The 22,591-nt window shown below is 35.6% G+C and overlaps 1 protein-coding gene across 5 annotated transcripts; it reads right to left on the bottom strand.

The window, feature by feature from the left end:
- Window positions 1-259: 259 nt before the first annotated feature.
- LOC145168528 (uncharacterized) lies at window positions 260-4,669 on the bottom strand. Of its 5 annotated transcripts, none has more exons than XR_013741913.1 (13): window positions 4,049-4,669; window positions 3,828-3,965; window positions 3,663-3,732; window positions 2,982-3,088; window positions 2,751-2,866; window positions 2,586-2,607; window positions 2,383-2,505; window positions 2,187-2,301; window positions 1,251-1,590; window positions 1,037-1,152; window positions 867-938; window positions 617-734; window positions 260-415 (listed from the first exon to the last, which is right to left on the bottom strand). XR_013741913.1 is itself a non-coding variant. In XM_079087318.1 (13 exons), the coding sequence occupies exons 9-13, from the start codon at window positions 2,277-2,279 to the stop codon at window positions 396-398; spliced, it is 432 nt and encodes a 143-aa protein (XP_078943444.1). In that variant the 5' UTR covers window positions 2,280-2,301; window positions 2,383-2,505; window positions 2,586-2,607; window positions 2,751-2,866; window positions 2,982-3,088; window positions 3,663-3,732; window positions 3,828-3,965; window positions 4,049-4,102; window positions 4,430-4,669; the 3' UTR covers window positions 260-395. The 5 variants fall into 5 exon arrangements, 2 of the variants coding, with proteins under 2 accessions (XP_078943444.1, XP_078943443.1); XM_079087318.1 differs by lacking the exon at window positions 1,251-1,590 and having other exon boundaries at window positions 867-951; window positions 4,049-4,102; window positions 4,430-4,669; XR_013741911.1 differs by having other exon boundaries at window positions 1,037-1,590.
- Between the last annotated feature and the right edge of the window lie 17,922 nt (window positions 4,670-22,591).

Below are 22,591 nucleotides of genomic sequence, written 5' to 3'. Positions count from 1 at the left end.
ATCAAGGAAGGCCCTGTCATAAAGGAAGATGACACGCATTTGCGTATCAAGGAAGGCCCTATCATTAAAGCCCCTGTCATTTTGCGTGTCATAATTTTAAATGTTATATATATATATATATATATATATATATATATATATATATATATATATATATATATATATATATATATATATATATATATATATATTTGATAGAATTACTAATTTTCAAATTAAACAACAAATTGAAATTATCATAATACAAAATAAAATACCATACATAAGAATGATAATTCATTTCAAAAAAAATATATCACATGTCAAACAACACTACATGTCAAAACTAATAACACTTAAAAACATGCTTTTTCCTGCATTTGGAGCACCCACTATTCCTATATCATCAACCAACTTTAGGTCCAATTCCAACCACCTGTAAAAAAAACAACATTGTAAAAGAACAACATTAGAATATCAACATTTGCTTGATTTGATGATTCAACATTAGTTTCCCTTGGACCTATTCCTGTTAAAAAGATACATATGAGAATATATATATATATATATATATATATATATATATATATATATATATATATATAGCTTATGTGAAGGCAAATTTAGTTTAACTTACCAACATTAATATGTATGTTAATGTGCCTTGGGATACTTCCAATTCCAATAGGTGTATATGCCCCAGGATGTGCATTTGCATGACTATGAAAAAGAGAATTGGATTGTAGAGGAAAGGGCTGCAAGGAGATTGTGGATTCATTATTCATTAAAGAAATAGACATATTGTTACCTTCTCCACTTAACCTCTTTAAAAAGCTTCTTTTTTAAATTTTACAAGTATATGTATATAGTGAGAGTTGACCACAAACCTGAACCATTATAGGATTAGGACCTGATGGAGATATACAAACAGCTCGCCCAGCGTTTACAGAAGATTCAGCCTGAAATGTTGACCTTAAGCAGTTCAATTGTACATGACTAAATGACAATACTTATATGTAACTATTGTAGTAGAAAGAAAAATAAAAAAACATACAACCTTCCTCTTCCTCCAGTTGTGTTGATGTAACAATTAGAACCAACCTCAAGTTTAGGAACCACATTAGGTGTTTCCTGTAGCTCCTGTAGCGTGGCAGCTTGTGCAGCCACCTCTTCCTACATCAAAAGACAATGATTATCTTCTCTGTTTTATATTCTAGTTTCTATAACTATATTGCAGGAAAATAAGTTTTTAAGGAATTTGGAATGTGTACATTGTTTTCTTCAATCTGCTAGCCAACACTGGCTTTCTTGGGAGGCTGGCTAGTACTATTAAGATTGGAATTTCTTATGAATTCGCTCTATAACAATTTCATTTCTTTGTCACATATTTATAGTTTTGTATAGTTATCATAAGTTAAATATAAGAAAAAGAGTTCAAATAAACAATCCCCACAGTGACTTGTAGTACGTTATGCAGTGAAAGTTGTACCTTGCTCTTGGTATACCAATTTCAGCACTTGCAATGGGGCGCCTATATGTACCATGTCATATTTGATGAAAAAGGTACTTACTAATTTTAGAAGTCAAACTGCAATGTACTCTCGCCGTTAACTGACATTACAAAGTTCATACTAACTTTACAAAGTTCATATGTTATTAATAGCTATTATTCTTATCATCCTAAAATATTCTTGAGATATTTAAGCATAGTAACTACTTTTAGAAAAATACTAGATCTGAAATCTTAATTTAATTTTGTGAGTAATAACCACATCAAATAGATTAGACTTGAAGAGAATGATAAACATAAATAAATATATTTATAAAAAATAAAAAGATAAATACTATAGTACCATGCACTATGATGATGAGGCTAGCAACTCAAGTTGGAGCACAGAAGGGTTATTCCAATTTTACACAAACTTATTGTAATAAGTTGTAAGATCACTTTATCACTTCAAGTTTTAATCCAAACATCAAACTAAGTATTTTGATGCATTCACAGATGTCACAGAATGATAAATATTATACTTCTAGATTTTAATATATAAACCCAAATGGCTCTTGAAAATAATCCATACGATGATAAAAGATTGAAAATCATGAACTGACTCAATAAGACAAGGGTGTAAACATCGGAACGAACCAAATGATCATAACGTATTATCATTATTATTTACTTGTGAAATAAAGAAAAAGGAACCTACTTTGGAATAATTGGAGAAAAGCTGTTGTAATGAAGATACTGGATAATCTATATAACCCATCCTTGTCAAAGATATCCGATACCGGAACATCATTTCATGCAAGGATAATCATAATCTGCAATTGAACAGTTCAAGATAAATTGCACTAAAATGTAAATTGCAGGAAAGCAAAATTGAATCTATATCTATTTCTTACATGAAGAACTAATATGAAGAATGTCCACAAACGGTCAAAACTTCGAAATGTATGCCAAAATGATCGTGTCTCAACAAAATATGATTTTCCAAGGCTTCCAGCCGTATGAGGTGGTTGCTTTCCCTGTCATCATATTTATATTGTTTAGAAAGAAATCCTCTTGTGGTTGATACAACCAGTGTTTATATACAGAAGAGGCGAACCTATGTCATGTCACGTGTTGATCTAAAAAAATCGCCATCATCACGCATAGGCCAACCCAAAGCAAAACAAATAAATGGAAGTGCATTGTTATTTCTTGCATTTAATCCTAACACTTATTGGCACACACATCACTTTAGAATTGTGATAAACAAATGGATACTTACATTGTGAAAGACACTCTGGCATAAAGCGTACATTAGAAGCCTCGCCCCATATAAGAAGATAGAGGCCCATGTAGAGTAGCTTCCTCTGTTGCACTTATTCTGGTTATTTAGGGAGCCTGCAAAGCAACGACTTTAGTAAACCTATGGAGCATAAAAAATATTCCATGCACACAACTATCAACTACCATAAAAAACTACATTTAGGAACAATACATGGGTTATATAACTCACCTTAAGCTGTGCGGTTTTCCCAAAAATTTGCATCAGGTTTTACACACATCCAGATCTCAGGTATCAACATGTTATGAAATTCATTCAATATTCGTACTCTGTATACACTACACAGAAACTTAATCTGAAATTCCCAAAAATACATATATGAAAGCCGTAATTCCAGAAAACTAGACAGATATAGAAATCGAAACTTAAATTCAGTGAAACATGAAGACCTACACAGAAAAACAGAGTTTTAACTGAAGATAATGAAACTAATCGCCTGAATATAGATTTTTTTATGAACATTGACAACTACAGAAAGGAGCTGAGTTCTAATTGACGACAATGAAGCTAACCAGATAAATTTAGATATTGGTGATGAGCATGCAGAATTACAGAGGGAAACCGAATTTAAATTGAAGATAATGAAACTACACACCTGAATTGAGATTTTTGTGAAGAACGTGAAGAAATACATATACATACACAATTTCGGTTGAAAATAACGAAACTAAACATGAATATAGATTTTTGGAATAAAATTAAGGTACAGAATGTTATAAAATTCGTTCAATATTCATATTCTGCACAGAATGTTATAAAATGCTGGTCAAAACAATCGTACATATTTAGATCAAGGACCCGTTTAAAACTGGATTGAAAGTCAGTCTTAAACCAAAATCAAAAGTTACATACCACGAACAATCATTTGTTTAGACTCTTCTATTGGTCCCTGCAACCGTTGAAATAATTGTCTTGCACTGCCCTGTATCAACATATAAAAACCAACAATCATACTCATACATATATACTAACATGTATATTTTATATAAAAAAAAAAGAAAAGAAATTGAATATTACCTCTGGAATGGCGAGTAAAGTAGAGGGATAAGGCTGAGAGCTCCCTGAATCTTCAGCACTATCCGCCCCATCACCATTATTTCAATCCATTAATATTTTATGCCACTCTTTGCATTCTTTTGACTTGCGAAAAATACACTGCACAGACATGTAACAAACCAACCTTTTTAATGTATATTTTTTTTAAAAAAATTAAAAAGTTCTTGGGATATGATAGTTACCTTGAACAGCATCATGAAGATACCGATACAGATACAGTAAAAAAAATAAATTGCCTGCAGATGTTGAAGAAAAACTCTATCATCACAGAATAAGAAACACTCCCTTCAATTCGTGATTCGTACCGAACAAATCTTAATCGTAGGAAAATGCACAAAGAAAAAGTAGAAACACGAAAAAGAGAACTCGTATCCACTTGAACAAACAAAAAACAAGAAATCTATTTATTTCTTCAGTTTGATTCAATTAAACCCTCAAAAAGTCAAAGATCGGTATCGAAGAAACCAACAAAAATTCACAGATCGGTTTGTGCTTTTGGGTTTATATATGAGAAAATTTAGTAGAGTAATGGAAAGAAAGAATAATGAGAAAAAGTTTCGAACTGTTGTTATCTTCCATCCCTAAATTCACCGGCATGGTGTCTTTTTTCTTTGGAGCCATCGTCGTTGCCCCATAACTTCGAAGATGGCATGCCTACTGTTGCCTTGATCGAAGTCAACGTCCGGGAATGGAAAGTAACGATGGTCGAAGTGCGAGGGAAGAAGAAGGTGGCAGTCAATGTAGGGAGGGGGGAGGAAAGAGCGTCGATAATTAGGGCAAGAGGGAAAGGAGAAAAAAAGGAAGGTGGGGTTTTTAATTTTTTAGGATTTCATTTTCCCCCTGGTTATTAAAGGATGGAACGTGTCTTTCATTAAAATTTATAAAGCCACATCCTTAGATGACAAGCATTTTATTATAGGTGCCCTCCATGTTTTTTTTTGTTTAGACACTAATTTAAGGACACGCAATAATGTGTGACCTAAAACATTAATTTTTTTGAAGAGATGACACTTTTTTAATGTCACTCTCTTTTGCGTAACATAAACCAATGAGTGTCGTGGTTTGCGCGTCGTAAAAGGGTCTTTTTCTTGTAGTGATCACAACACATGCATTATAGTAATCAAAGTACAAACAACCATTGCATTAATAAGTATAAGTTTTACATAAGTGTTTAAACATTACATATCCAAACATCAAAATAGATACAGTAGAAGACAAGAGTCGCAGTTCGGTACTAGGCAGTCTACTCAAAAGCTTCGGGAGTGTACCTGTCTAATGGATTCCTGAGAATACAAGTTATTTGAAAAGATAGTAGATCAGCATTTAAGCTGGTGAGTTCATAAGTATTTTACTTATATGAAGTATATTCTAAGTTCTTGGAAAAGTTAACTAGTTCCTCCAGAAAATCCTATATTTTCTGACGTGACAATATGATAACCATAATAGTTCCCTCTACAATTACTTAGTTTATACTAGTCATATATAACCTAATATCGATTGACAGTTAAATGTGTGAATCTGCCCTAAGCCCACAACCAAACAAGGAACAGGAAGTAAGGTGAAAGTCACACATTTCACTGTCAGTCGGATATTAATTATGTTATACTAGTTTTAAGCGAACAAATGATGATGTTCCAGAAAATTCTATATTTTCTGTTTTAAAACTGATAAGTATTTTTAATTCCATAAAACTGTTCCATATAAGTAATATTATACTTATAATAAGTTTTAACATAATTTTAACTATCTATATAATTATTAGAAGGATGTCTTCCTTCTTGTTAATGAAAATTGGTTTTAAATCCCCATAAAACCATTCCATTTTGATTATGGAAAGTGAATACTACAATAGTATTTCTTAAAAAGAATAAACTACTGGTGAATAACTACCCTAATATTAACTTGGTTAATTAGGGTTTAAAATGTGATAAAGTTGTTTAAAACTCGTATATTTATCTAGAAAATAAATAGATTTCTCGTTTGTTTCCAGTAAGATTTATTATTACCCCGTGATTGCAAACCCTAGTATGTTGTATTTGTACCCATGTTACTGCAAACCCGGTATGATGTATTATTATCCCATGATTTCTAACCTTGGTACATTGTATTTGTACCCCTGTTAGTGCAAACCAGGTATGATGTATTATTACCTCGTGATTGCTCACCCTGGTACGTTGTATTTGTACCCCTGTTAGTTCAAACCCGGTATGATGTATTATTACCCCGTGATTGCTAACCCTGGTACTTTGTATTTATACCCCTGTTAGTGCAAACCCGGTATGATGTATTTTTACTTCTTTAATATATTATCCATATACTAAAAGTATTATACGTATCATGGTGTAAATAATTGAATTGTTAGTACTTTCCTTTCCTAATATACTTGGAATGTAAAGTATACAATCATGAATCATACTTGTATATTTAGTTTTGAATCATAAATTATACCTATTATAATTTATACGTTCTATCTGAATGGCATGATCTCTCTTGAATATATCCCTTTGCTCAGCATGTTACAAAGGTAATGATACCGACTGAAGTAACCTTTTATATTCCCTTATGTATAATGTATATAATTAAGAAAGAAATGACGTTCAGACAAATAACCTCACCTTAAACCCACATCCAAACAAGGAAAAGGAGATAAGGCAACTCATTAGTCCTAAGCCCTTTAAGTCTTATTTATATACTTATACACATATGAACATGATTTTGACAATTATAATATGAAATAGTTTATAAAACCTTTTTCAAAGAGTTTAACAATATTAAAAGAGTTTTAACAGTGTTTCAAAAAGAGTTTACATGACTTTAAAGATTTAAAATGACTTTAAGTCATTTTGGAAGTATTTGCTAATCCTTAAAAGCATAAGGAAATCCTTTGTGTAATTGATATCACATACAATTATTAACACAATTTAACAATTCTTTTCAACTTGTATCCCCCCCCCCCTAAAAAGCATTAAAAATCATTTAAAAAGGTAGATTAAAAGGGTATGAACTCACCTTATGTGGGTGATTCAATTGCAGATTCGCGTAAGGATGAGAAGTTCCACGAATGAATTCCCGAGATACAAACGAGTCCTAAATGACATATAATGGCATATATAGGCATGTAATTAGTGTTTTAAACAACTAACATGTAAGGAAACACCCTTAGGGACTAGGAAACACTTGAACTAAGTGTTACAATCACATGTGATTGACTAAAGGGAGTTTACCGCCACACAAGGGTGTGTACGGCGAAGGGGTGTACGGACATGGAGTGTACGGCCGTACACTCATGGAAATATGCAAAAAGGGATGTTTGATCCATGTGGAAACTAGTGTACCAAACGCACAACAAGTGGATGAACACAACTCTCATTTTGGAGGGTCTTGAGGTGTGTACGGCCACACCAAGTGTGTACGGCCGTAAACACTCCAAGATGGATGCATTTTGGGTCTTGATTCATATGGATTCAAGGGTTCAAGAGTTATAATGGATAATAAGTACCTAGAAATTGTTTAAGGCCTTAGGTGCTTAACCTAACAAGGGTATACGGCCGTAGATAGAGTGTACGGTCGTACACTCTTGATGTTCATGAGTTTGATGATGTTTCAAAGCTATGACTCAAATGTTTAACATGTCTAACTAGATGATAGAGGGAACACTCACACTTTTGAAGATCAAGGTGAAAAGCTTGATGATAGTTGAGAGAGAATTGACTTTTCTTGACTTGGAAGTGTGAAAAGTGTGAAAAAATGAAGGAATAGATTATATATGGGCATGGGTTCATGGCTACCTTGAGTGTACGGCCGTACACCCATGTGTGCGGCCGTACACTCCTCTTGATGGAGTGTTTGGCTCGAATGCAACTTGAAGAACCTAAGTTAACTCATCCCTAAACCCTAAACTTGAATGTAATAGTCTTAGAACACTCAAACAGACCCTAAACGATGCTAAAAGATAGCAGAAACAAGTCTGAATGTGATTGAATTGAATGACTATACAAGATATAAAATTCATGTTGTCACATCATTCCCCCGTTAGAGAGAATTTCGTCCCAAAATTAGAGTTTAAGCAATTAAGAAATTACAAATATTTAAGTAAAAAGATGAGGATATTTCAGTTTCATTTGATCCTCGTGCTCCCAAGTGAATTCAAGTCCCTACTTGGCATTCCAGCGAACCTTCACTATAGGAATACGGCTTTGCTTTTTTTGCTTGAACTCTCTGTGCATGATATCTACTGGCTCTTCCACGAAGTTGAGGCTCTCGTCGATCTCCATTTCGTTGAGTGGGATTACAAGAGTCTCGTCGGACAAATAGGTTGAAAGATAAGGACGTGGAAGGTAGGGTGTATGATATTGAATTCTCAAGGTAGTCAAAGTCTACACGTTACTGGATCAATTTTAGTAAGAATCTCGAATGGTCCTATGTACTTTGGATTTAGCATTCCACGCTTTCCGAAGCGTATCATGCCCTTCCGATTGAGACCTTCACATGACAAGGTCACCCACCTGGAATTTCAAGGGTTTTATCTTATGGAAGGCGTAGCTTTTCTGATTGAATCTGGAAGCTTTGCGTTGCTTCCTGATTCGTACTCTCTTCTCGGTAGTTTCTCGGATGGATTTCGGACTAACGAAGGTGCTGTCTAGAAATTAAACCTCCAGCTAGTTGTGTGTCACCTAATCTAGTCCAGCACAAAGAGGATCTACACTTACGACCACAGAAGGTGTGGAATGGAGCAACTTTAAATGCTATCATTATAAAAGACTCGACTAGTTGATAAATGGGCATCCCATGCTTTACCCAAGTCGATCATATATGCTCTCAGCATGACATCTATTGCTTGAATCGTTCTCTTATTCTGTCTGTTGATTTAAGGATGGTAGGCTATGCTCATGATTAGCCTAGTTCCCAGAGATTTTTGAAGTGACTGCCTGAACTGGGAGATGATTCTACTATCTCAAACAGAGACAACAGATATTGGAACACCGTGCAGTCTAACTAATCTCTTCGACACACGCTCTAGTTAACCACTCTATTTTACCTGTTTCTTTACAATGGCAGGAAGTGTGCGGACTTGGCTAATCTGTCGATGATCACCCAAAGTGGTATCAAGTCCACCTGGTTCCTTGTGTAACTTGATTATGAAGCCCATTATAATGTGCTACCACTCCCACTCAGATATCTCTGATTGTTATAGTAAGCATGCAGACTTTCGCTCAGAAGTTCATGATAAGATTCGTACTTGACTTATCCACCATCATTTCAGGTATACAAGTCGTATATAATTTAGATTTGACAAAATGTTCGGATGGGTGATTATTCCCCAGGTCCACAACCAAACAAGGAACAATAGATAGGGCGGAATCACACATCCTAAATCTTGTTAAGTCTAAATTATATACCACTCTCGTGTATACACTTAGCGGTGATAAATTAACCTAATGAGTTTTTAGTCTCTATTCTTGAACTTGACCTGCAGTACAATGATTTTCCAATGAGATCTATTGAGGGTACTTCGGTGGTTACTGACTTCTAAGACTACTTCGGTGCTTTTCGTTTCAAGTTTCCTATCTACTGAGTAGGTTAGAAGGGCGTGGTACCCTTCGCATGGGTACTTCTGAAGTTTTGAAGTGAGAGGTGATATAAGGGTTTTCGTTATGGATTAGAAGAATTCCGTCTGACGGCTGATTAAGGAAAAAGTTCTTTACACAGCATAAGATTTTTACATGGTAAGGACCAAGCCAAACCATGTCATATGAAGATGTCAGAATTTCTTGACGAAATAGATATTAAGTCATTCTGGGAAAAATGATTACTAGGATAATGAAGTATCATATGTATCACACCCCCAAACCAGAACGGCGTAAACGTTCGGGGGTGGAGGACTATTAGGTAAGTATCACAACACATGCAATATAGTAATCAAAGTACAAACAACCATTGCATTAATAAGTATAAGTTTTACATAAGTGTTTAAACATTACATATTCAAACACTAAAGTAGATACAATAGAAGACAAGAGTCGCGGTACGGTACTAGGTAGTCTTCTCAAAAGCTTCTAGAGTGTACCTGTCTACTGGATTCCTGAGAATACAAGTTATTTGAAAAGAGTAGATCAGCATTTAAGATGGTGAGTTCATAAGTATTTTAGTTCTGTTAAGTATACCCTAAGTTCTTTGAATGAGTTCACTGGTTTCTCCAGGAAATCCTATATCTCCTGAGGTGATTAAGTGATAACCTCAATAGTTTCCCTCTGTAATTACTTAGTTTATACTGATTATACATAACATAATATTGAATTGATAGTTAAATGGCTGTATCTGCCCTAAGCCCACAACCAAACAAGGAACAGGAAGTAAGGCGGAAGTCACACATTTCACTGTCAATCGGACATTACTTATGTACGACTCTGATGTAATAACTAATGAATTATAGAATTAACCACTAAAGGTCTTTTATGTTATACTAGTTTTCAAAGATTGAGTGACTAAGTTTCATTTGATAAGTGGTTTAATTCCATAAACCGTTTCCTTTGTATAAGTGGTTTAATCCCATAAACCGTTTCATTTGTAAAAGTGGTTTAATCGCATAAACCGTTTCATTGGTAAAAGTGTTCTTAGTTATATCTGTTCTACAGTAACAACCTTAGTATTAATCATGGAGAGTATTCTATTATCCATAATACGGCCTTGTGGTTTTAAATGTTCAAAACCAGAAGTACAATACTTGATTTCATGATATATAGCTCTTACTGTAAGTAAAAGCTACTGAAGGTATATCTGGTCGGGATGTAATTAACTTTTCTTACTGTTATAAGAGAAGTATATTACTTTGTAATTCACTCGTTGTTTTATCCATGTGAGTCCTATTAACCATACTAATATGACGGAAATGCCTGCAGCGACGTTCTTCAGGCGTCGGAACGGTATGATATTTGACACCCTAGGCCTGCCGGCCAAACTGTAGCGAACAGTAAAGGTGCAGGATTGTAAGTCCCATATAGATCTATACACAAATTCACGCTCTCCCTACAAGAGATTCTGGCTAATAGTTCAGGACTTAAAAAGGTCGTACTTAAATAAGCACACCGTGAAGGGTCTCACAAATTTATTGTTTCAACGAGATTTCCGATGTATTATTGTTATTACCCGATGAATGCTAACTCTGGTACTTTGTATCGTACCCTTGGTTAATGCAAACCCGGTAAGATGTATTATTACCTCGAGTTTGCTAACTCGGGTACTCTGTATAGTACCCTTGCTAATGCCAACCCAGCAGAATGTAATATTACTCGTGATTGCTAACTCTGGTACTCTGTATATCGTACCTTTGTTAATGCAAACCCGGTATGATGTATTATTACTCGTGATTGCTAACTCTGGTACTCTGTATATCGTATCTTTGTTAATGCAAACCCGGCATTACCACATGTTTGCTAACCCTGGTACTCTGTATCGTACCTATGTTAATGCAAACTAGGTATGATGTATCTTTACTTCTTTAATATGTTATTCGTATATTAAAGGTATTATCCATATCTTGGTATAGTCTAATGAATTTTGGTAATTTCCTTGGAAAGTGTACAGTTGTAATTCATACTTGTATCTTTAGTTTTGAATGATAAATTATACCTATTATAATTTATATGTTCTATCTGATTAGCATGGTTTCTCATGGATGAACACCTTTGCTCAGCCTGATACAAAGGTGAAGATACCAAAAGGAGTAACCTTTGGTACTCATATATGTATAATATATATATAATTAAGAAGGAAACGACCTTCGGACAAACAATACAACCCAAATTCCACATCCAAACAAGGAAAAGGATATAGGATAATTCATTAGTCCTAAGCCCTTCAAATCTTATTTATATATTTATACATATATAAACATGATTTTGGCATTTATACTTTGAAATACCTCATAAAACATTTTTCAAAGAATTTAACGGAGTTTTTACATGACTTTAAAGATTTAACATGGCTTCACGTTATTTTGGAAGTATTTGATAATTCTTAAAAGCATACGGAATCATTTTGTGTGATTATTATCACATACAGTTATTAACACAATTTAATATTGTGTTAAACTTGTATTCCCCCCTAAAAAGTATTTAAAAACCATTGAAAAGGTAAATTATTGGGGTGTGAACTCACTTTGATAAGCGGTGATTTGGGCAGCGTTTCGTTTCCCGTAAAGAGTTTATTTAACGAGAAACCGGCTCAAACCGGGCAGAGTTTCGACAGGAGAGAGGATGAATTCTCGAGAATTCCGGGGGTGAGGTGCGGGGTGTCTCCTGCGAAGGTGGCCGAGAGGGATTGGACCGCGGACTTGGTCGTATCAGCAAGTGCCACGCAAAGTTTTGGACCTATCAGCGGTTGACACGTGGAAGCCTCGCATGCGAGGTGACGTGTCCGAAGTGTGACTCAGCGAAATTTCCCGGTTTTCAATATTTTCTTGATTTTTGTGCCAAAAACTTGCGAAAATCATAACTTTCGCATACGAGCTCCGTTTTTGACGTTCTTTATATGCACGCGTAGGTAAAATCATACTCTACGACTTTCGTTTAGACTTTGTTGGCTGATTTTGAATTTATTTTTAATATTATTATGTGAAACAGACCGGGACGAGAATCCGTTAACAATTCATAACTTCTTCATCCGACGTCCGTTTTCGTCTGTCTTTTTACCGTTGTGCTACTTTTGACGAGACCTTCGATTCTCGTTTAAGTTACGTTGGCTAAATATGGATCGATTTATATTTCGAATTTTTAGCTGTCTATTGCTAAACCGAAACTTCGAAAAATCATAACTTCCTCATACGAAGTCAGATTTTTACGTTCTTTATATGAACGTTCTCGGTTTAACATATTCTACAACTTTCATTTAGATTGTTAAGGCTAAAAATCCTTTTATCGAAAATTCGCTTTTTACACTGAACAGTGTTTTGCCGGTTTTACCGCGGATTTTCGATTGGTCATAACTTCTTCGTTATAACTCGGATTTCAGTGTTCTTTATGTTTTTGGAAACCTTGTTACAAACTCTACCACTTAGTTCATCCTAATTACGATTATTGATCAGTTTATTTTTGACCAAAATTTGACTGGTGTCACATTATCCCCCCGTTAGAGGGAATTTCGTCCCGAAATTAAGTCTAAAGTGATACTCATGGACTAGGTCTAATATTTCCTTCCCAAGTGAATCCAGGTCTCTGGTTTATAATCCAACAAACCTTCACTAACGGAATAAGACTTAGCGTGGTTCTTCAGATTTCCCTATCCATGGTTTATTGTTTCTTCTATAGAGTGTAGACTTTTATTTAACTTGATTTCATCGAGTGAAATAACAAGTGTTTTATCGGATAGACACCTCTTTAGATTTGATATGTGAAAGATGGGATGAATGTTATTAAGTTTTTGTGGCAGTCTAAGTTTAAAAGTACAAAACCGATTTTGGCAATAACCTCAAATGGTCCTATGTACTTTGAGTTTTGTATTTCACGCTTTCCCAAGCGCATCTTGTCCTTTCAGGGTGAGACCTTCATATGACAAGGTCATCAATCCTGGAATTCCAAGGGTTTTCTTTTATCGAAGTCGTAGCTTCTATGGTTAACTCTGGAAGCTTTATGGCGCTTCTTGATTCGTATTTTGTTTTTGGTAGTTTCTCGGATGAATTCCAGATCAGCGAGGGTTCTGTGTGGAAATTGGATCTCTAGCTAGTTGCGTATTACCTACTTTAGTCCAGTGCAGATAGAATCTGTACTTGTGACCACAGAAGGTTTCGAATGGAGAAACTTAAATGCTAGTGTGTTAAAGGACTCGACTAATTGGTGAATGGATATACCATTCTTTACCATAGCCGATCCCATAGAATCATGACTACTCTGGTTCCTAGAGGTTTTTGAGTGACGGCCTGAACTAGGAGATGATTCTATTATCTCAATGGAGATAACAGATATTGGCATACCGTGCACTCACATGTTCTAGTTATCTTATCTACTTGCCACATTTTCAGGTTTCAAGGCTTCCTGTTGAGCCTCCTTACTCTATGTGGAGAGATTTGAATGGGTTATCATAGTCTATGATTGGAACTATGACCTGGGTACTCTTTCTGACTTAGGGTGTCAGCTACTATATTGGCTTTGTCGAGATGATAACAAATTTCAAATTCGTAGTCATTTAGTAGCTCGATCCACTGTCGTGGTCTCATGTTGAATTCTACCTGGTAGAATACATGATACTGGATTTTGCACCGAAGTTCATGATCAGACTCATACTTGGCTCATCCACCATAACCTCGTGTATACAAGTCGTATATAATTTAGATTTCACAAAACGTTCGGATGCGTGACTCTGCCCCAGGTTCACAACCAAACAAGGAACAGGAGATAGGGCGGAATCACACATCCTTAATCTTGTTAAGTCTAACATATATACCACTCTCGTGTATACACTTAGCAGCGATAGATTAACTTAATGAGTTCTTAGTCTCTATTCTTGAACTTGACCTGCGGTACAATGATTTTCCTATGAGATCTATTGAGGTACTTCGGTAGTTACTGACTTCTATGACTTCTTCGGTGCTTTTCGTTTGAAGTTTCCTGTCTACTGAGTAGGCTAGAATGACGAGGTACTCTTCGCATGGGTACTTCTGAAGTTTTGAAACAAGAGACAACCTAAGGGTTTTGTGTTATGGATTGAAAGAATTTCATCTTACGGCTGATTAAGGAAAAGTTCTCTTATACAGCATAAGAATTTTCACATGGTAAGGGTCAGGCCAAACCATGTCGAACGAGGATGTCGGAATTTTCTTGATGAAATAGATATTAAGTCGTTATGGGAGGAATGATTACTAGGGTGATATCCTATATACCTAAGTTTTCCGTGCTTCTGGTTTTATTCTGTTATTATCACTACGAACCCCTTTTGATTCGAACTTGGCAGGTACTACCAATACGAGGGTCCTGATAATTTGAAATTATGAACTTTCATGAAACGATCCTTACTAGGTCTCTCTATAATCGCTTGGTGTATACAAGTCATGTATAATTAAGATTGGTAAGACCTTTGACTAAGCAACCCTGCCCTAAATCCACAACCAAACAAGGAACAGGAATTGAGGCGGGATTACTCACTCTAAGTCTACAAATCTTAATTATAAATGACCCTTATGTATACACTAAGTCATCATAGCTTACCTGTTAGGGTTTCAAATTTTATATAATGGTTGTGATTTAATTTGAACGGAAGAGTAATCATAATTATAGATAATTATCGGGGTTTGGAAGCGTACCAAAATATAGCAGGGTTCTTTGATGCTTTCTCATGTATTGGGATCAAAATCCTCCTGCTCCCCCGTCGTTCTTCTCTGTTGGACAGTCCCTCTTGTAATGTCCTATTTCCCCACAAAGGTGACATATGGGAATGGTTCCAACATCGGTAGCTGAAGTGATGAACTCGACCGGAGTTCTACAGATGCGGGCGGTATGCCCCTTCATGTCGCATCTATTGCAGTGCAACTCTCTGCAAACTCCATGATGATGGTAGTTGCACTTGCTGCAGTGTGGGAGGTTTCCTAAGTACGGCTTGGTTGGTGCTAGAATAACAGGGCTGATGGGGGTATCGACTGCCCCAGTTCGTTGCCGTCTGCTAGGTTCTTGAGTTGAACAACTCCCTTCCTTGTTCTCAAACTTTCGTTTAAGGATATTAGGCTTAAGGTTCGAGGTGTTCTTACAAGTAGGTGCTCGTGGCTGTACTTGGCCATCACCGTGATCGGGGTTACCGATAGCATTACTACTAACATTTGCATTGTTAGCATGAAGGTGTGCCATGACAGCTGCTACAGCTGCTGTGACTGCAGCTTGAAACGTAGCCGCATCTATATGAAGGATTGGTGTTTTGCTGGTGGGTTGGTTACACTTCTTTGGAGGCATGATTCTGTTACATGATAAGAAAATGAGTTCTTGAGCGACTATCGTGTCTTTAGATGTATTCTAACCATTTGTATCTATGTATTAATCTTTTGTTTTGTTATTTTGTTCTCAATGATTCAACTTGCATTCCTATGATGCAGCCCTGGTAAGGAACAGGAATAAGTTTCTAGAATGGTTATGAACCGAGCATTATCCAAACTAAGTTACCTTTGTTTGGTGGATATCGTTTCCCAATTTTCGAAAATATTCGAAAACAATTCATAACAGTGTCTACATAAAATAGACTTACGAATTTGAGAGGTAATCACTATCAATTAAGATTCCGTGATCTGATTTATTGTTATTAGCCGTGACAGGAAAAGAGGATAAGCTTCAAACCTAATGTGAGTAATGAAATCACTAACTCACTAGGTTGAACCGATTTACTAGTTATTACTTAGATGAAAAGGTGCTCGAACACTTCACATGAATCATGCGTTGTTTTCCTTTGTTCTTTGTTCTATTCTGGATGGTAATGATTTGTTCTCTCCTGGTATCTATAGGGTGTCCTTCTCCTCTGTAGGTATATTGAATTCCCGAGCTATCTTACTTTTGATTCTGACACTGACCCCCATTACTTCGTAATGAAGATTTTGAATCTTGGAAGTTGATGCAAATATCTCATTGGTGTCCTTAATAGGGTAAAGGCACTAAATGATTTCTATAGTTTATGTACTTCTCATATGTTTCTTTCTTGGGATTCCCCTAATGAAATTCTGTTGGATCCTCCTTGACTCTTCTATTGATTGCTGGAGTAACTATGTTTATCTAACGGGTTTATACGAGAATGGGAATGTCTAAAGAATCTATGAGAAAATTTTTACGAAGGTGATTCTTTCCAGTCCTTCTATAATCACATGGTGTGTACCGATTATATATAATCCAGATCAAATAGACCTTTGAATAAGTAATCCTACTCTACAACCACATCCAAACAAGGAAAAGGAAGTAGAGTGAAAATCATATATTCTAAGTCTATAAAATCTCGGCTATATATAACCTTAACGTATCCACTTAGTAATTATAGATCTATCAGAACAGATCTTTTTAACATTTTCCCAAAGGTATGAAACATACCTCCATGTTATTTTAGTTATGAGTTTGATTCTTGGACTTCTAGATACAAAAACTTAACAAGTTCTCAATTTTCTTGTTATAGCATCCTAAAATACTCCCATAGTATTTTAGTCTTTATGTTTGGTTCTAGAATTCTTCTGGTACTTAGGTAAGTTTTAGACCAGTTGCAACACTACAATCACTCCCCTAAACACATGGTGGTCATATCTTGGATGAATATAGTTGATGAGGCTATATTGATCCCAGATATGATTACATCACTGTCTAGGTTTAACTGCAATGTCCAACATCTAAATACTTTTAGTTTTATTCCAATGGGTTTATAGTTGTATATCTTTTATGACTGATATACTGAGTTCACTATAAACACTGCTTTGATACCAATCTGTCGCACCCCCAAACCAGAACGGCGGGAACGTTCGGGGGTGGAGGACTTTTAGCTAAGTATCACAACATATGCAGTATAGTAATCAAAGTACAAACAACCATTGCATTAATAAGTATAAGTTTTACATAAGTGTTTAAACATTACATATTCAAACACTAAAGTAGGTACAATAGAAGACAAGAGTCGCGGTACGGTACTAGGTAGTCTTCTCAAAAGCTTCTGGAGTGTACCTGTCTACTGGATTCCTGAGAATACAAGTTATTTGAAAAGAGTAGATCAGCATTTAAGATGGTGAGTTCATAAGTATTTTAGTTCTGTTAAGTATACCCTAAGTTCTTTGAATGAGTTCACTGGTTTCTCCAGGAAATCCTATATCTCCTGAGGTGATTAAGTGATAACCTCAATAGTTTCCCTCTGTAATTACTTAGTTTATACTGATTATACATAACATAATATTGAATTAATAGTTAAATGGCTGTATCTGCCCTAAGCCCACAACCAAACAAGGAACAGGAAGTAAGGCGGAAGTCACACATTTCACTGTCAATCGGACATTACTTATGTACGACTCTGATGTAATAACTAATGAATTATAGAATTAACCACTAAAGGTCTTTTATGTTATACTAGTTTTCAAAGATTGAGTGACTAAGTTTGATTTGATAAGTGGTTTAATTCCATAAACCGTTTCCTTTGTATAAGTGGTTTAATCCCATAAACCGTTTCATTTGTAAAAGTGGTTTAATCCCATAAACTGTTTCATTGGTAAAAGTGTTCTTAGTTATATCTGTTCTACAGTAACAACCTTAGTATTAATCATGGAGAGTATTCTATTATCCATAATACTGCCTTGTGGTTTTAAATGTTCAAAACCAAAAGTACAATACTTGATTTCATGATATATTGCTCTTACTGTAAGTAAAAGCTACTGAAGGTATATCTGGTCGGGATGTAATTAACTTTTCTTACTGTTATAAGAGAAGTATATTACTTTGTAATTCACTCGTTGTTTTATCCATGTGAATCCTATTAACCATACTAATATGACGGAAATGCCTGCAGCGACGTTCTTCAGGCGTCGGAACGGTATGATATTTGACACCCTAGGCCTGCCGGCCAAACTGTAGCGAACAGTAAAGGTGCGGGATTGTCAGTCCCATATAGATCTATACACAAATTCACGCTCTCCCTACAAGAGATTCTGGCTAATAGTTCAGGACTTAAAAAGGTCGTACTTAGATAAGCACACCGTGAAGGGTCTCACAAATTTATTGTTTCAACGAGATTTCTGATGTATTATTGTTATTACCCGATGAATGCTAACTATGGCACTTTGTATCGTACCCTTGGTTAATGCAAACCCGGTAAGATGTATTATTACCTCGAGTTTGCTAACTCGGGTACTCTGTATAGTACCCTTGCTAATGCCAACCCAGCAGAATGTAATATTACTCGTGATTGCTAACTCTGGTACTCTGTATATCGTACCTTTGTTAATGCAAACCCGGTATGATGTATTATTACTCGTGATTGCTAACTCTGGTACTCTGTATATCGTATCTTTGTTAATGCAAACCCGGCATTACCACATGTTTGCTAACCCTGGTACTCTGTATCGTACCTATGTTAATGCAAACTAGGTATGATGTATCTTTACTTCTTTAATATGTTATTCGTATATTAAAGGTATTATCCATATCTTGGTATAGTCTAATGAATTTTGGTAATTTCCTTGGAAAGTGTACAGTTGTAATTCATACTTGTATCTTTAGTTTTGAATGATAAATTATACCTATTATAATTTATATGTTCTATCTGATTAGCATGGTTTCTCATGGATGAACATCTTTGCTCAGCCTGATACAAAGGTGAAGATACCAAAAAGAGTAACCTTTGGTACTCATATATGTATAATATATATATAATTAAGAAGGAAACGACCTTCGGACAAACAATACAACCCTAATTCCACATCCAAACAAGGAAAAGGATATAGGATAATTCATTAGTCCTAAGCCCTTCAAATCTTATTTATATATTTATACATATATAAACATGATTTTGGCATTTATACTTTGAAATAGCTTATAAAACATTTTTCAAAGAATTTAACGGAGTTTTTACATGACTTTAAAGATTTAACATGGTTTCACGTTATTTTGGAAATATTTGATAATTCTTAAAAGCATACGGAATCATTTTGTGTGATTATTATCACATACAGTTATTAACACAATTTAATATTGTGTTAAACTTGTATTCCTCCCCTAAAAAGTATTTAAAAACCATTGAAAAGGTAAATTATAAGGGTATGAACTCACTTTGATAAGCGGTGATTTGGGCAGCGTTTCGTTTCCCGTAAAGAGTATATTTAACGAGAAACCTGCTCAAACCGGGCAGAGTTTCGACAGGAGAGAGGATGAATTCTCGAGAATTCTGGGGCTCCGGGGCTTGCTTTGGGATTTAGACTCGATACCGGGGCCTTCTGGGGTCGTGAGAAAGTCGAGGGGGTTAAAATGTGAATTTGGGTGAAAAATGGGGTGAAAACCCCTTCTTAGCCGAGGAGTCTCGCACCCTTTATATAGGGGTGCGAGGGTGCGGTCCTCATACGAAGTCAGATTTTTACGTTCTTTATATGAACGTTCTCGGTTTAACATATTCTACAACTTTCATTTAGATTGTTAAGGCTAAAAATCATTTTATCGAAAATTCGCTTTTTACACTGAATAGTGTTTTGCCGGTTTTACCGCGGATTTTCGATTGGTCATAACTTCTTCGTTATAACTCGGATTTCAGTGTTCTTTATGTTTTTGGAAACCTTGTTACAAACTCTACCACTTGGATCATCCCAATTACGATTATTGATCAATTTATTTTTGACCAAAATTTGACTGGTGTCACAATATGTACATAAGTTTTCAGCACTTCCGGTTTTATTTTGTTATTACTGTTACGAATCCCCTTTTTGATTCAAAATTGACGGGTACTACCAATACGAGGGTTCTGATAATTTGAAATTATGAACTCTCATGAAATGATCCTTACTAGGTCTCTCTATAATCGCTTGGTGTATACAAGTCATGTATAATTAAGATTGGTAAGACCTTTGATTGAGCAACCCTGGCCTAAATCCACAACCAAACAAGGAACATGAAATGAGGCGCGATCACTCACTCTAAGTCGACAAATCTTAATTATAAATGACCCTAATGTATATACTAAGCCATCATAGCTTACCTGTTAGGGTTTCAAATTTTATATGAATGATGTGATTTGGTTCGAACGAGAGAGTAAATTTAATTATTGGGGTTTGGAAGCGTACCAAAATATAACAGGGTTCTTTGATGCTTCCCCGTTCTCTGGGGTCAAATTCCTCCTGCTCCTCTGCCGTTCTTCTCTGTTGGACATTCCCTCTTAAAATGTCCTATTTCACCACAAAGGTGACATATTGGAATGGTTCCAACATTGGTAGTTGAAGTCATGAACTCGACTGGGGTCCTACAGATGCGGGCAGTGTGTCCCTTCATGTTACATCTAATGCAATGCAGCACTCGGCAGACTCCATGATGATGGTAGTTGCATTTGCTACAGTATGGGAGGTTTCCCAAGTATGGTATGGTCGGTGTTGGAATAGCAGGACTGATGGGGGTATTGACTGCCCCAGTTTGTTGCCTTTCAGTAGGTCCTTAAGTTGAACAACTCCCTTTCTCGTTCTCGAACTTTCATTTCAGGATATTAGGTTTGAAGTCCGGAGTGTCTTTACAAGTAGGCACTTGTTGCTGAAATTGGTTATCACCACGATCAGGATTGCCGATTACATTTCCAATAAAACTTGCGTTGTTAGCATTAAGGTGAGCCATGACAGCTGCTACAGCTGCAGTGACTGCAGCTTGAAACGTAACTGAATCTATCTGAAAGATTGGGGTTTTACTGGTGGGTTGGCTACGTTTCTTCGGATGCATGATTCTGCTACACGATGAGAAAATTATCTCGTAAGCAACAATGGTTGTCTCGAGATGTATTCTAAACATTTATATATACATATAAATTTTTCGTTTTGTTATCCGGTTCTCAATAATTCGACCTACATCCCTATGATGCAGTTCTGGTAAAGAGCAGAAATAAGTTTCTAGAATGGTTAGGAACCGAGTGTCATCCGAACTAAGTTACCTTCGATTGGTGGATATCGTTTTCCAACTTTCGAAAAGATTTCAAAACAATTCATAACAAAGTCTACATAAAATAGACTTATAGATTTGAGAAGTAATCACTATCAATTGAGATTTTGTGATCTGATTTTTCCGTTATTAATCATGACGGGAAAATATGATGAACTTAATACATATTATGAGTAATGTAATCACTAACTCACTAGGTTGCATTAATTTATTAGTTATTAATAAGATGGAATGGCGCTCAAACACTTCACATGAATCACACGTGGTTTTCCTATGGTCTCCGTTCTATTCTGGGCGGTAAGGATTTGTTCTCTCCGGGTATCTATATGGTATCCTTGTCCTTCGTAGGTATATTGAATTATATGTCGTCTTACTTCCGATTCTGACACTGATTCCCATTACTTTGTAATGAAGAGTTCGAATCCCGGAAGTTCATGCAAACTTCTCATTGGTGTCCTTAATAGGGTAAGGGCACTAAATGAACTCTACAGTTTCTTTACTTCTCATCTGTTTCTTTCTCGGAATTCTCTTAATGTAACTCTGTTGGATCCTCCTTGACTCTTCTATTGATTGCTGGAGTGACTACATCTATCTAGGGGTTTATACAAGAAAGGGAATGTCTAAAGAATCTATAAGAAAAATCAAATTTTTACGAAGGTGATCCTTTCTAGTCCTTCTATAATCACATAGTGTGTACTGATTATATATAATCCAGATCAAATAGACCTTCGAATAAGTAATTCTACTCTAAAACCACATCCAAACAAGGAAAAGGGAGTAGAGTGAAAATCATATATTCTAAGTGTATAAAATCTCAATTATATATAACCTTAACGTATCCACTTAGTAATTATAGACTTACCAGAAAAGATCTTTTAAAATTTCCCAAAAGTTTATTTATGGTATTTGAAATACTTCTATAGTATTTTAAATATATGATTGATTCTTGAACTTCTAGATACGGGATGTTTATAAGTTTTCAGTTTGGTCGTTATAGCATCCTAAAATACTCCTATAGTGGTTTAACCTTTATGTTTGGTTCTAGAATTCTTATGGTGCCTAGGTAAGTTTTAGACTCATTGCAACACTACAATCACTCCCCAACACATG

The sequence above is a fragment of the Lactuca virosa genome, chromosome 4 (genome assembly GCF_052849685.1).
Source record: "Lactuca virosa cultivar CGN04683 chromosome 4, Lactuca_virosa_CGN04683_v6, whole genome shotgun sequence".
NCBI lineage: Eukaryota > Viridiplantae > Streptophyta > Magnoliopsida > Asterales > Asteraceae > Lactuca > Lactuca virosa.
Note: the sequence above shows the minus strand (reverse complement) of the source record. Positions and strands in the feature narration are given on the sequence as shown.